General features: G+C 28.9%; 1 protein-coding gene across 2 annotated transcripts; it reads right to left on the reverse strand.

Moving 5' to 3' along the window:
• Positions 1 to 1,562: 1,562 nt before the first annotated feature.
• LOC109801341 (OVARIAN TUMOR DOMAIN-containing deubiquitinating enzyme 12) lies at positions 1,563 to 8,067 on the reverse strand. 2 transcript variants are annotated; one of them, XM_020362388.3, is made up of 11 exons: positions 7,773 to 8,067; positions 5,535 to 5,942; positions 5,277 to 5,434; positions 4,608 to 4,681; positions 4,323 to 4,377; positions 4,103 to 4,177; positions 3,911 to 3,984; positions 3,759 to 3,807; positions 2,792 to 2,876; positions 2,320 to 2,376; positions 1,563 to 2,079 (listed from the first exon to the last, which is right to left on the reverse strand). In XM_020362388.3, exons 2-11 carry the CDS (start codon positions 5,860 to 5,862, stop codon positions 2,018 to 2,020), a joined length of 1,017 nt encoding a protein of 338 aa, XP_020217977.1. In that variant the 5' UTR covers positions 5,863 to 5,942; positions 7,773 to 8,067; the 3' UTR covers positions 1,563 to 2,017. The 2 variants fall into 2 exon arrangements, with proteins under 2 accessions (XP_020217977.1, XP_020217976.1); XM_020362387.3 differs by having other exon boundaries at positions 7,654 to 8,066.
• Positions 8,068 to 16,258: the final 8,191 nt, after the last annotated feature.

Genomic DNA, 16,258 nt, shown 5'->3' on the forward strand with positions numbered 1-16,258 from the left:
TAATATTGATGTATCAATTGTAATTTTTTTTAATAGCCTTTATTTGTTGTGAAATTTATTAATAAATAAATGTATTTATTAACTATCTAACTTATACCCCCTCAAAAAAAAACTATCTAACTTATACTCGATAGTGAAAAAATTAGCCCCTCAATTAAGTATAATATCATTAAATGTTAAACCATTTAATTTAAAGAGTATTTATAATATAAAATTTAAATCTGTGAATAATTAACTAACTTTTAACTATAATTAATTATTTACTAGTATCTTAACCTGTGTAATACATAGACATGTTTATTATACATAATTAAAATTATATATATATATATATATATTATATTTGAATATATAAATTATATTTTAAATTAATACACACAAATATTTTAAACATATAATTTATAGTTTAAATTTATGATAAATAATTTGTATAATAACAAAAATTTATTTTTATTTATTGATAAATTATTTTAAAATATTAATATTTAATTCATAATTATTATAATAAATAAAAATTGAATTATAAAAAAAGTTAAAAAAATTGTCTACAAACTCTTTTGTTGTAAAAAAAGTTCCTAAAAACTCATATTTAATATATAGGGATTAATTTCTTTAATATTATTGATATTTTTATTACTCGTCAACCAAGATATTGGGAAAAATCCAAGTCCCACATTAACTAGAGATTAGACAATTGAATAGTATATAAGTGGAAAGCAACCCTCACCTTATAAGTCGGTTTTGTAGGGTTGAGTTAGATTTAAATCCAATATTCTAAGATGGTATCAGAGCTATCCTAAATTCTTAAAAATGGGTCACCCACCATTTATCCACGTATTAAGCCCAATAATACTGGACGTGAGAGGGTGTATTGGGAAAAAACCCAAGTCCCACATCGACTAGAGATTAGGCAATTGAATAATATATAAGTGGAAAACAACCCTCACCTTACAAGCCAGTTTTGTAGGGTTGAGTTAGGCTTAAATCTACTATTCTAAGATGGTATCAGAGCTATTTAGATACACTTTAAATGGACCACCCACCATTAATACATGTGTCATAGGTATGAAGGGGTGTATTGAGAAAAACTCAAGTTCCGCCAATCCTAGATCATTAAAAAGGGTCACCTACCATTTATCCACGTACCAAGTCCAATAGTGTTGGACGTGAGGGAGTGTATTAGGAAAAACTCAAGTCCCACATCGACTAGAGATTAGGCAATTAAATAGTATATAAGTGGAAAACAACCCTCACCTTATAAACCGGTTTTGTAGGGTTGAATTAGGCTTAAATCCACTATTCTAAGATGGTATCAGAGCCATTTAGATCCACTTTAAATGGGTCACCCACCATTAATGCATGCGCCATAGGCATGAAGGGGTGTATTGGGAAAAACCCAAGTCCCGCCAATCCTAGATCATTAAAAAGGGTCACCCACCATTTATCCACGTACCAAACCCAATAGTGCTGGACGTGAGAGGGTGTATTGAGAAAAACCCAAGTCCCACATTAACTAGAGATTAGGCAATTAAATAGTATATAAGTGGAAAACAACCCTCACCTTATAAGCCGGTCAAGAAGAAACCAACTAGATAAATTGCTATAACTTTTAACCCTTTTATGTATAACATGTCATTGGGATGAAGCTGCCTCAGCACATCCAGTTTTATAATTAATAAATATGAAAATCAAATTAGTCATACAAAAATAACCGGAAAAGCAATGGAAATATAAACTAAGGGCTATTCTATTGCACCCTAAAGGTTCGGTATCCCTGCTGAGTTGAAAGCATCCTTATTGGCTGGTGGGTGACTCTTGGATGAATTTTGATACATAAAATCTGTTTAGATATAAGTTAAAAGCGTTTTTGAGAATTTATCTATTAAAAATAAAGAGTATTTTTTAGTAGAGAAATTCTCAAAAGCACTTTTAAATATTTATCGAAACAGGCTAATAGTTCAAAATGCAAAGGCACCAAACGTTTGGGTACATTCTTGAGCTGTTTCTTGGTCTGCTATTAATGCTTAGTCCCAAAGTTCCACCACCTTTTCTTCTTTCTCGACTCATTTGAAGGTATATCTGAATCAGTAGGTCAATAATACATATATGATAAACCAACCCCATGCCAAATATTTGGAAAATAAATATCTAAATGCTAACAGATAACAATTCCAATTGACCTGGGGAGTCAAAGACTCATTTTAGAGATAAATGGTGGTAATTTAACCATACACAGGATTTGTCAATCAAATATATCATACTCCAACCAAGTTGTTTTAAAACTGATTAAAGCTGAATATGGAAATTTTGTAAAATTACCTCCTTGAGGATAGATGGAGTTGTAATGCACCTCTGCCCAAAAACTAAGGAAAATCACTGCAATACAAATAGACAATGCGAGTTGATCATATATGATTGATGAACAATGAAAAAATGTAGTAAAGCAATCAGTGCCCAAGTGCCAAAGTCATCAATGATTCAAAAATTCGTGGAACAAGTATAACACAAAATATTGATCACACGACACAAAAATCAAACTTCATTAAAACAATTTCCATAATTAGGTTTCTACATAACAGAATACCAAAGTTACAGTTTTGTTTATTATCATCTTGTGAATGCACCAATGCTTATAAAAGAATGTTAAAATATGGTCAAGGTTCAGAAAGATTTCAAGAAACAATGTGATGTGAAGTTGTCAAGGTTTAACAAAGGAAACAAAAAAATTTAAAGAGAAAATGAGACCCAAAAAGCAAAAGGAAAATTTAGAACAGATGGAAGAAAATCTTACCTCCTTTTGGCTTCTCAAAATGAGGAATAATCTCTATGCAACAGGTGTCCTTGAAAGAAGTCATCACAAATATTCTTACACCATACTAAAGAAAAAAAGAAGGAAAACAATTTTAAAGGTATATCCATCATAAGTAAAACGACATATCATTATATCATTCATTTATTGCTAATTTCAGATATAATTTTATTGCTATAAACTAAAATGGCATCATTTGGGAGCAGAAAATGGCGGCTGAAAAACTCGGGCATAATTAAATAGGGAAAGAGGGTCAACAGTCTCAAATCAGGCAAACTATGCCTGGAAATTTTGATTCATGGATTCTTCAAATTTAAATCAACAGTTTCTTTTGAAGGCTTACAACCCTGCATTGAAGACTCTTTATTAAAAGTTTAACACCTGTTGTAAAACTAAATGTTTGGTATGTGTTCTTGGACCTTGGAATTTGGAATAGAGAAGGAAAAAGAGGAGAAGCCAAAAGCTCCTAAAACTAACTTTTTCAAAGTTTTTTTTTTTTTTTTTTTCATTAAGAAAGCTACTTTTTAAAAACTTTTCCTTCAAAATTATTTTGATCCAAGTTCTCCTTTTATGAATAAGGGAAACTTAAAAATGGTTATGCCAAACACTACCAAAGTGTCAATTGAAAATATTCATCAATAAGACAATAACTGGTCCATTTTGTAAAGTACGTACAACAGTTTGGTTGTCAACAGCTAAATTAATATATAAGGTATTTTCTAGAAAAATTAGAAGTAACCACTATAACAAAATAATTATTAAGCATAAAGAAAACAACCAAATTTGAAACTTGCAACTTCTTGTCAAAATCAAATGATCACCCTACTGAGTCATTATTTCTCTAGAAGTTCAGCAACAAAAAAGTCTCACACAGCAAATGGAAGAACAGCGGAACATATAATCAAACAAAGTTCAACAGAAGAGAAATACTAAGTTGCAAAACTTATACCGAATCTGCAGCTGCTTGAAGAGTAACATGATCCCCCCATTCACCACTCCTAGTTTCATTGACAACGAAAGAAAAAGGAACTATTAGTTAGCTCAAAAGAAGATTTACATATAGATAAATAGAAAGAGAGAGATAAGAGTGCAAATTATTACTTAGACATCTTCTCCAAATATTCGCTATATTCCATGGGAACATATCCCTCATAAATCTCTGGATGAGACTTCAGCTAGTTAAAAACATCATTCAATAATCAGAATCCAAGAATAATGCATAAAAAGAAAAAAGCAGACATTAAAATTTAGGCAAGCATAATAAAATAAAATCCACTAGACTAGAGTACAAACCTGGTTCACAACTTGTCGTCTCACATACTTGTGGTGATCAGGTGTGTTATACAATTGATCAGACAATGCACGGAACTGGAGAGGAATAAAAAAAAAAAAAAAGAATTATGATTTGATACTTATTATAAAATGGAAACTAAAGATCAAAAACTGATGAGTTGCTCTGCACATGCTGATAAACAAAAATTTTGGAAGGAAATGAATATCTAAAGCAACAAACCTGACAATTACCATCACCTTGCACCATATGCTCCACAAAGTCATATAACTGCAATCTGTTTAAAAATAAAGCGGCTTATCGTACATGAGATAAAATATTCTTTAAATCAGCATAAAACTTAAAGACTCGTAAAAAAAGTATAATCCTTAAAAAGAAGACACATAATGAAGCCTATCTGTTGCAATAGTTTCACCCTAATGGCAATTATTTGGACAATAAAACATGCATCATGACAAAAAATTTATTAGCTTTACACCAAGGAGGAATAATGCTTCTCACTAGTACCTATCCAGAAGCCTTTGATGATCTGAACTTGCTTCATCAATTGAAGGAATTTCTCCATTAATTTTTGGAACATGCTACAAAAGAGGGGAAAAGACCAAATTTTAGGCACCACAGTCCAATGTACAGATCATACAACTGATCAAAAGAATGAACTTTCTAAAATCATACACGTCCTGGATAGTAGGAAGAAAACAAAGAGATAAAAACAATCATTAAAAAGAGAGAGAAATAACAATATCTAGAACTTCCAAAACTGAGCGCTTGGAGAAACCATCACACAAGAATGAAGAAAATAATCTTTTATATACTTTCCAACGCCTCCCCCAAAACTAACCACCATGTATCAAAACAGAAGATTCAAACCAGAAGCTGCTTCTTTCATCATTGCGTAAGAAAACTTGTAAACTGTAGGATTAAATGCTTTGGTAATCCACAATTAAAATTTGAAAAACAATTATGACTTACTCTAAATGCCAACTAATGTAATGAGTAGAAAATGTAGGTCGGAAAGAAGCTTATCACCATAAGTTCACAAAAAAACCAATATGGAACATAATGAATAATCCATTTCATACTTAAGTGACCATTAAAGGTTGCAAACAGCACAGTATATATATTCAACAGCAGATCCAAAAAGAAATTGACAGAAGCAAAGGAGGCTAAACATACAGGAATTGGAACCATCTGGCTCAATCTCCTCCCTATTTCATCATCAAGTGGATAATTGTCGGTAAGCTCCAAGGAGCATTCCTCTGCTTCAGAAGGACTACAACACGATGAACTAGAAGGTTCTAACTCACCAACTCCATCATAGGCATAATCATGACCTGAATGTGAAAAAATCTGATTGAACTAACCAAAATCATGCAATAAAGATAATTCTAAACTAAAAACAAGCACATAGAAGCTTTGTGCCTTAAATGATACCTCCTGAACAATAGTTCATCATTGATGTGTTGTGCCAATTATATGCAGGCTCAGAAGCACGGAACTGTTCTTCATCTGTCTGTGAATATCTTGAACACTCATTAATGTCTAGCCGTGAAAACTCTTCTTGAAGAGCCCGTGCAATGATCTCATCATTCTCTATTTGGTTCCGCTCAGGATCATAATGGCTATGGAAGTAATGTCCATTATAGACATCACCCGTATCATGTTGAATTATGTCACCATAGTATCCAGGACTATAAGCAGGGTCACTGTCAAAAAGATTAATACCCCACTGCACAACGTCTGAATGCTCATATAACCCCATATTTAAGTATTAAACCTGATTACAAATCTGAAAGTCTTCTACCAGAAAATTGTTGAAATGATTCCACACCAGCAAGACAACTGTCAAAATAAGATGTACATTAACAGATTGGACCTTTACCAGTAATTATGAAAATATGATAAATCAAGAACAAATCATGTCATTGAATACATCAGAGTTGGAAGCATGTGTTGTGTGTCCCATTAAAATGAATCATTAAGGATCCACATTAGAGTCATTGATGCAAGTCTGAGAGAATTCGATAAAAAAAAAAAATAGATTGCATAACAGTTAATGAAACAAAAACTGCTACTTGTCCGTCAGGTATAATTTATATAACTATCTGAATTTTTCACAACAAATTTGACAAGTAAATTTTATCTATACAATATCATGACCTATAGGTGATATTTAATATTAGAAGATTTTTTGCTTTTCAGTGTTTTCACAATAGCAACAACTTGCATGGACAAATCAGGATCATTATATTTTATCAACAAAAAAAAATTTCACCAAAAAACCATTCAAGTATAATATATTCCTGCACATTATAGTTTGACGTTGAGTATCTCTAAATGCAATCACAAACACAACTACCTGCTCTAGCATGACTGGCCAAGGAACTTGAGCTAACCTAAGTAATAATACACCCTCATTGATAGACAAATATGAAGTTAATTATTTGAATAACAAAAGTAAATGATGATTGATTTCAACACTAACCAATATTATGAAAGGAAAGGTCTACTTTGTTTTCCTTTCCAGAGAACAAAATAAAATCACCCTCCTCCATGGCTCTGATAAGAAAAAAGAGTGATTTGGAACACAAGGCTCTATCATTCTAAGATTTGGGGAAGAATTGAGAATATCAAATGTACGCAGCCTCAGCCCAATGATAACCAGGTCAAGAGGCAGTAGATTTTACTAGCAGTGCAAGGGCTCAAACTCAGCCCTCTAGGAAAAACCTTTGGGTGAGGTCAAAGTCAATGCCTAAGCAGAGATTAGACTCGTACATAAATGATGTGAGGAATCTTCACGGTCTTACCGACTCACAAACACACAGATGCATATCAAAATAAACCTTACCCAGTGTAGCTTTTGCGTACAACCCATTTTAGAGCATGTTTGGAAACATTCAACATCCAGCAAATCGTGTCCTTGACATAAAAAACGTAAAAGCTAGAACTAGTGGCTTTTAATTTGATGTAAAAAATCACATTCCTGATCTGTTTCCAAACACGCAATTCATTATTGCTACTGAGATCAAACAACTGTTATGTTTTAATCTCTATGGTCGTCTTCTTAGACTTGCTTCATCATCTAAAAGCAAATCACAACCATTCTTGTCCTGATACTATCTGGATCCAAATTAACTATCTCTAGTCCCAGTATATGCATTATAAAATGGGAAAACATGCACAAAACCATTGATTCCATGTATCTGACCACTCTACTCCCCCACAACCACAACTTTAGTGTGAGACAACAGTAGGCTTAGCAATGATGAACAATCGGCAAGTGATGCACCATAATTAAAATCCAAAGCATCCTAAGAAAATATATTTTTTTTTCTTTTAATTCATTAGAATCCAGCAATAAAAAAAAACTCCATCACACCCCTCTAGATGATTGCTTATACCAATCCAAAACAAACCCAAAATTTCTCCAATGGAAAAGGTTCCAACTTGGAATTCAACTAACGACAAAATGATCCACCACTAATAAAGAACCAGAAATTGAACATCAGAAGTAATTAACTAAGCAAAACATCAAAGTTGAGAACCAGCCCACCTCGGATTCAGCACCAACCCAATTCAGACAATTCTGAAGCATTAAAAGAGAAACACAGCAACAGCAATAAACAAAGGGAATCAGAAACCACTGTTGACAGAAGGGAGGTAGGAACGAACCCAATAGATGAGGCCGAAGCATTGAATATTTATGGTAAGAAAAAAGGACCAATAAAGGTGCAGTTCACGCGTTTATATACAGTTTGCCGCGGCGTTAAAGGTCGATCACCTTCTGCTTCATTGTTTTCGTATTTTGAAGCACTGGGCGGCATTTTTTAACGCCTTTCTTTAATCCCCAAAATTTCGTCAACATCTAAATCATAAATTCTCTACCCATTTTCGCCATTCGTCGTGATTTAATCAACAAGATTAAATTTTGTAAGCTTCGAATCTTACAATAAATTATATCTACGGCCGTTAGTTAAGGTTTGGGAATATGGGGCATAGATAATTGAGCCGATGGTTCACATTGATTGCTGAGTAAAGAAGGTATCAGAACCAACGTCTCTGATTGGAGCAGGTTTGTCTCACTATATACAAATAATATTTTGATGGTTTAAATATTTTTTTATTATCTATAATTTCACTAATTTTATATTTTAGTTTTATAGTTTATAATAGAATTTTTAATCTTATATTTATATTTTTTTTAAATGTTATTTTCATCTAAGTAATATGAGTTCATTAAATCTATTAACAGTCATTTATTTAATTTTATGAATGTTGATATATCATTTAATAATTTACTAGTTATCAGTAATTTAACCGTTCATCTGTGCCTCATTTAATTTTTATAATTAATTTTTTAAAATGTTATTTTTATATAAATAATATAAGTTTATTAAATCTACGTAATAGTCACATATTTAATTTTATAAATGTTGATATATCATTTAATAATTTACTATGTAGTTATTAGTAAAATTATAGAAACTAAAAAGTGAAGTCAGTCAAATTATAATAACTGAAAAGGTAATTTAACTTATTTTAAATTTAAATAAAATGCTCTAAAAATAAAATAGGTATCTAAAAAAAATATGTATTGGTGTAAAAAAATTATATATTTGTTCAATTAATCATTCATTATTTATAATAAGTATGATATTTTTATAATTATCATATTATAGATATGAAATATTTATTTAATTTTATTAATAATTAATTTTTGTTTAAAAATTGGATTGATTATATTTTAATATTTTTAGCTATATTAGAATAACAAAACATAATTTAAATATTAAGATTATAAAGAGAAAATGAATTGATATATTCATTTCATAAACATCTACATAAACTAATATGAGTGATATGGTTAACTCATAAATAAAATACCACTTGTTCAAAATTTGAATTAGTTTTTAAAATTATATCCAAAATTCAATAACTAAAATTGGGTATTTTCAGATTTTAGCTTCAATTATTGTTAGTGAGTTTTATATTTTTAATTCATTTTACAATTTATATTAAATTAAATTAGTGTATGAATATTTTTATTTATTTCACTCGAGTAAAGACACTTTTTTCATAATAAATCCACATATTTAAATTTGGATTAAGGTGGCATATTTTTCTTCTAAATTCATTCTTATAAAATTAGAACGATGTTTACTTTTTATTTCTTAATTTTATTATTCGTTAATATATCATTACAATTTTATTTGGTGTGTGTTATTATATTAATCTAACCATATAATTAACAATACATAATTGAGATATTAAAACTTTGTTAATACAATTTGAATGATATTTAATTTTTGTTTAATATAGTAAAATATTGTCCATTTTAAGTTTCGTTCTTATGATTTTATTTTTGGATACCACCTAAAAGATTTTTCTTCCAATAGTAACAATCGTGTGTATACATCTTCTGATTTAAACGATATAGAACTTTACTTGCATCCGAAAAAATAATACACAATTCAATTATACCTAGATTTATGCATTGATAATGAAAAGAAAAAGTGTAGTAGAAAATGTGTTTTTTTGCCCACCTTTTGACAGAAAGCTAATTTACAAAATGCGGTTATGATTTATTAAAAATTATAGGATTGTAAGAAAAATCCATGTTATATTTATCAACTTTTTTTAATAAATTTAAACTAATTAGAAGTGTGTTTAAAAATATATATAAGATAAAAATGTTCCCAGCATTTATCAAGTGGCTGCAACAAGCTTAGTCGGTTTAAGGAAGTATTAAGATTTAAGAAATGCAGCACATGGACATGAAGTGTATCCCATTTTCATATCATAACTTGGTACGTAATTAAGTTACAAATGGTACGTATCATAACTTGTTTATTTATTTATAATTATATTCACTTTTAGCTTTTAACCCTTGTATCTTTACAAATATTCTTACAAAATTAATCATTTAATTATTCTCACAATAAAAAGTAATCACAACGAATTTTTTTCAATAAAATATAAAAAAAAAATATTGTCATCTTTATTTATTGTTATAAATGTTAGAAAGTATTGGATTACTTAAATAGATTTATCCGACTCAATTTAAATTATTCAAAATTCAAAGTTATTTTCCAAGAAAAGAAGATCTAAGGGGAAAAAACAACGTACATAATTTTCTAAGCCACATGCTCATAGTCATGAAAAATATATGCGGGGAAAAAAATAGCCTTGTAAATTGGGTGTTTTCAATTTTTTAATGGAAGAGATTCTTTATATTTATTGCGTGGTCTGCATTGGCATTTAGCGAGTAGAAAACAAAACAGCAACTATCAAATACTTTATTCGTTTTCTGTCATCAATCAAAGTATCAAATCAATATGCCAATTTTTTAAAATTATAGTATTGATCGTGTATGAAGATTAATCAAGATTATTAGTTTGATTTTATCTTGACCACAAGTAGCCAGACATAGTTAATAGTTAATCATGATTATGACTCATGAGTCATGCCGGTTGCAATTTCAGAGAATAAAAGTCATTTGTGATGTGATTTTTTGTGTTTATGGGATGTAAGACAAATAGAAGATAGATATGTATACAGCACTTGCTTACGGTTTCAGTTGATTAAGACAAATGTTGATTGTGATTTTTTATTTATTATTTCATATTTGGTCTCTTAATTTTTATGTAATTTGAATTAAAGATTTTCTCCAATTGGAACTCATATTGAGTTTATCAATTTAATTTCTTTTCTTCCGAAAGCTTCATTAACTACTTGTTAGGAATAAGACACGTGGCCTCACCTGAAACATAGATTTGAACAGTGTACCATATGATCTCGAAAATCATATGACTTGTTACTATTGGTGGATATACTTCAACAAAAATGTTAGTAATTGTTGAACTCACATTTTTTTTAACGAATTGATAGTTGTATAATATTAATTATATATATATATATATATTTACATTCTAGTTATTAATAATTATTATTAAATGTAATAAATAATATGATTTATAAAATGGGCAGAAAAATATTATATAAAATTGTTATATGAATTGTTAAATATGTATTATTATTATTTTATTAATTAAAACTCATTGAATCTACAAAATCAAGATAAATTTATTAAATAAGATGCATAGTGTAACACTGTAAGTTTTATTAATTATTTTCTTTTTAATAATAATTATATGTGATGGTGTTATTAGGTATTGGTGGTTGATAAATTCTGAGAACTTAAGGAATTTTCTTGAGTTTAAGTGGTTTAGAGGTTTTTACTGGACAGGGTTTGATCACGAAAAAAAGAATATATAAGACTTATTTTGAGACTTGAGCTTGATAATTTCATTTCTTATAGAACTTTAGAGAGATAGTAATGAGATAAGTTTTGAAGTTCTTCTTCTTCCTTTTCCAATTTTTCAAGAGTTATAGAAGTTCATTGTTCCAATTCGGAGTGGTGATTTGAAGGCCCAACTGAAGATTTATCATCGTAGTTGTTTCGTTGCTAAGCTAGTTCGGAGACGTCTTTCTTCTTCCTCTTCTTCCTCAATTCACTTTGATCTCGAGGTAAGGGAAACTAAAATTTATTTGTTTGTTGATTGTTGAATTGTGTTGCATGAAATGATTACTAAATGACTGCAATTGTGTTGTTGAATTGTATGAATTTTGAAGTTGGTTTGGGTTCTTGATTTTTCAATGTGAAAATTTTGGTGATTTTGAGAACATGATGTTGCATGTTGTAGTTCTGGTTGGATTTGAGTTGCTTGAAATGTCTATATATGAAATGTAGTGTTGCATGTTTGGTATCTTTTGATTTTCTTGTGGTTTGGGCCATTTTTGTAAATTTGTACGAGCATATTTCACCATTACGCTGAACGCGCCTTCATAGTGTCGTACACAATTTCAATTAGAAAGTTCTCTATCTTAGCTCATGTCAAGCACATGATTAGTGGTATCAAGTATGAGAAGAAAGAATTATTAAAATTAAAATGATGTCAGACGTGATTTGAATAATGTCAAACGTGAAGTGAGAAAATTATTTCTACCGAGATTGGTAGTGCTAATTTTGGACTATCTCAAAGTAGATAATTTTGTAGTTATTAATTATTGACCGACAATCTAAGTTTATATATTATAATTTTTGAATTACTGTTTATACGTATATACTTGTATAATATTTAAGTTGTTCCTACAAATTTTGTACATGTATATATCACTTGTATATCCATAAATTGTCATATATCTATCTTAGTTATATATGTGTTATCCCCTGATAGTTATAAACTATTAAGTGAAAGAATTTGTCTGATGGTTACACGTAATTCACTAAGGTGGGTGTATTGGATTAGGATTTTAAAGGACTTTTCTGGTTAAAAAAAATCCTACGGATTTTAAAAGACTTTGCAGGATTTTCATGACTTTTAAGATTTTACAAGACTTAAAATCAGGATTTTAATGGATTCTGCAAGACTTTTAAATCAATATTTTAATGGATTATGTGGGATTTTGTAGATTTTTGTAGAATTTTTGTGGATTTTTGACATTGGATAAGATTTCAAAAAAAAATTTCATACATTCAAATTTAAAAAGAGTCAAAGACAAAAATAATAAAAAATAATAATGTCTAGATAAATAATAATAATAATAATTCTCTATAATATCTTATCCTTTTAAATAGCATTCACCCATATATTCATAGCTATACTAGTCCTCCAAGCATTAGCGTCTTTTCGTTCTTGCTTCTAGGTTTGAATAATAGGCTAAAAAGTATGATCTTCATTAACGACATTCTTTGCGTAGAAAGTTATGTGTGTCTTAAATAAAAATGGAGGTGCTGACTTAAAATTTGTGAACCTTGATTTAAAAATACCAAATATTCTCTCGATCACATTCTTTAAAGACACATGACGAAGATTGAACAATTCTTTCTCATTTTCAGGGTCATTACCCTGACTTGCAAAATCTTGTAGATATCTTACACCTCGAAATGGAGCTAAAAATTGGCATCAATTAGGAAATCCACAATCTACCAAAAAATATTTACCTAATTACATATGCAATATATATAATATTAATATAATAATAATAATTATTATTATTATTATAATTATTATTATTTAAAGAATAAGCATTTAGATATAGAGAATATATATATCTATATATATATATATGTATATTATTTTAGTTATATATTATATGATAATTTTTAACGATATTTATAAATGTAAATTATTCTAATAAATATTTTAATAATATTTCCTTTTTTAAAAAATGAGCTAATGAAGACATAAATCCTAAACTCTAAAAAATTAGATACTGCAATGTCTTATGTTAATTTTATTTTTTTAAAATATAAAAAGTCTTAATTTCACAATATAAAAATAAAAATAAAAATTCATAGTAAAAAAAATAAAATAATTGTTGAGTCATAAAAGGAGGAGGGATAAAAGTAACAAACTTAAAGGAAGGAGAGAGATCGCAGTTTTTATGCTGAGAGGGTTCTTCCCCAACTAAGATGCATTTTCATCTCATTCTACTCACAAAAACCCTAACAAATTCATCTTATATATATATATATATTTGTTGTAGAGATTATGATATCAATTTCATCTTTCACCTTTTTTTTTCTTGACGTGTGTTATAAAAAAAAATTACCACTTAAAAATTGAAAATTCAAGCATTTTTTTGTGTTATATAAAGGAATAAATTCAACTATATAGAATAAAATAAAGCAAGTCAATTAAAGAGAACGAACAAAAAAATAGAGCAAGTCAATGACACTATCATTTACATATCGGAGTTTCACAAAATAGGGGAATGGGATGAGAACAGTACTACAATATTATGTATGAGCAATGAACAATAGTGCAGTATTATTAGCAGAGAAAAAATGGAGAAGACAGGAGCATAGAAAAAAAAAAAGATAAAAAATTCACTTGAAAATTCTTGAAAAGTCACTTCAAACAATCCTTCAAAATCCGATGGGTTTGGATGTGATTATTTTATGAATTTGGTATTTATAGGTAACACTATAAAGTCCTTCAAAATCTCTCTCCCACAACAATCCTTTAAAATTCTTATATTTTTTAATACCAATGGATTTTAATGAACTCTTTAAAAAATTTTGAAAATCCAGATTGAATACCACTAGATTATTTTTAAGTGACATAAAATTCTGATTGAATACCAATAGACTTTTTTACTCAAAAAAAAGTTTTTTAAAATCTTACAAAATCCTAAATCAATACATCCCTCCAAATTTTGTAAGTTTCAAAAATTTAAACTAATAAAAAATATTTAAAAAGTATATAAAAAAATGCGCTTTTGATATTTGTCGATAATAGGTCACCAACTTAATTGTTTACTTATTAAATTCCGAAGAGTTGCGGTTATCAAAGTTTTGATTTCTATCACCTCGAACGGTCGTGTACTCATATTATTTATCCAAGTAGTTTATAGCATCTTATTTAATTTATATTATTTATTTTATTTCACATTTTCTTCATTTTTATATAATTCCCTGTAAAATTTATTTAATTTGTTTGTGCATATCCTTATCCAGTCACAATCAGCCAATTAATATTTTTCTCCTCTGCACTCCACTTCTTCTCCATCCCCATTATAAAATTTTCTCATATTTTCAACCCTCGAATCATTCAAAGGAAAATGCCTCCATTCACATCCAATAAAAATAAATTAATGCGTGTGCTTTTAACACCAGAGTTGATATCCAGTACTTATCTTGAAAATTATACATGTACATAGATACTCCAAGAATGATGAATTTATACTGCATGCGTGCACTATCAAAGGAGGTAAATGTACACGTTGAAAATAATTCAAATTTTTAAATCAAAATTTTTAACACACTATTTAAGTTTTCAAAAATATTAATTATTTTAAGATATTGTTTAGAATTGAAATATATTATATTTATTTTAAAGATGTATTTTTTTTTTAAGATTAGGATGTTAGGTCAATAATTGGAAACTCTTGAGATGAGAAGAACATCCAACCTGTAGAGAGGGTCACTGCTTTAAATGAGAGAGAGGATCATTTGAAGTAAGGTTTCCAAGTCTTGTTAGAAAACATGTGAGAGGTTTCCAAGTTTTATCCATAAAACTTGTGATAAAGGAATTTTCAAGTTTCACCATATAACTTGTGAGAAAAGAATTTTCAAGTTTCATCCATAAAACTTGTGAAGAAAGATTTTCAAGTTTCACCCACAAAACTTGAAGAGAGGATTTTTAAGAATATATATATGTGTAATACATTTTGAGATAATGAATATCCTTGTAGACATAAACATGAAGGGCCGAACCACATCAAATAAAATTTTATGTGATCTTTTTCAATTTATTTATAACATTGACTTGTTTGTGTTCTTTCATTATTATGCATAAAAGAATAAGTTTATTTTGTTCCCAAGAGTCATATTAGAATTGATGGTTTTGACCAGATGATTGGCTTAGAGTCTTGAACAAGTATTTGGAACTGGGAGACGATGGAATCAAGTATGAAATATCTTACGTTGAAAGTCTTCCTGACGGTGTGGAGATCAAATGACGTGTCCCGTTGATATGAGTTAACGATAATGTAAATATCTAGAGTTGGCAGTGACTACAACTCTAAGGGTCACCATTGAATACTCATAGATAAAAAAAATGATTTTCGTTTAAAGGGAGGTTAAACCATAATCCTTTGTTTGAGGGGAGATTTATTGGAGTAGAAACAAATTCCTAAATCATTGGATCACAAGGGAGAATAAAGGTTTAAAAAATACACATAATCTTCATTGGTATAAGACTTTTTGGGTGATGTTCGAAAACAAAACAATGAGATTTTAGACTTAAAGTAAATAATATCATATTAATATTAAGACATGTGTATGTGTGAATCTCGAGTATCCAACGATATATAACATAAGCAAGGTAAACTTCTTTTTAAATTAAAGAAATATTTTTTATTTCTTTAATTGGAAAATGACATATTGGAAAAAAGTTTTTTATTTTAAAATCAATATTCTTAATAATAGTTGTTAACTAAAAATATTCTCCAAATATAATATCACATTGTTAGAAAATATGGGTAAAATTTTGATATTTTGGTACTCTTGAAATAATAGTTTTCATTTATTTATTAATGATATTGTAGTAATGATTTATTCCTGATATTATTTATACTAGGTATTTTTGACT

This window comes from Cajanus cajan, chromosome 7, assembly GCF_000230855.2.
Source record: "Cajanus cajan strain Asha chromosome 7, NIPB_CcT2T_4, whole genome shotgun sequence".
Classification (NCBI taxonomy): Eukaryota; Viridiplantae; Streptophyta; class Magnoliopsida; order Fabales; family Fabaceae; genus Cajanus; species Cajanus cajan.

Coding starts and splice junctions, on each gene's coding strand:
- LOC109801341 (XM_020362388.3), bottom strand. CDS start 5,862: ATGGGGTTATATGAGCATTCAGACGTTGTGCAGTGGGGTATTAATCTT. Junction 4,682..5,276: donor GCCAGATGGTTCCAATTCCT/GTATGTTTAGCC, acceptor CCTCTTTTGTAG/CATGTTCCAAAAATTAATGG. Junction 4,178..4,322: donor AAGGTGATGGTAATTGTCAG/GTTTGTTGCTTT, acceptor ATTCCTCTCCAG/TTCCGTGCATTGTCTGATCA.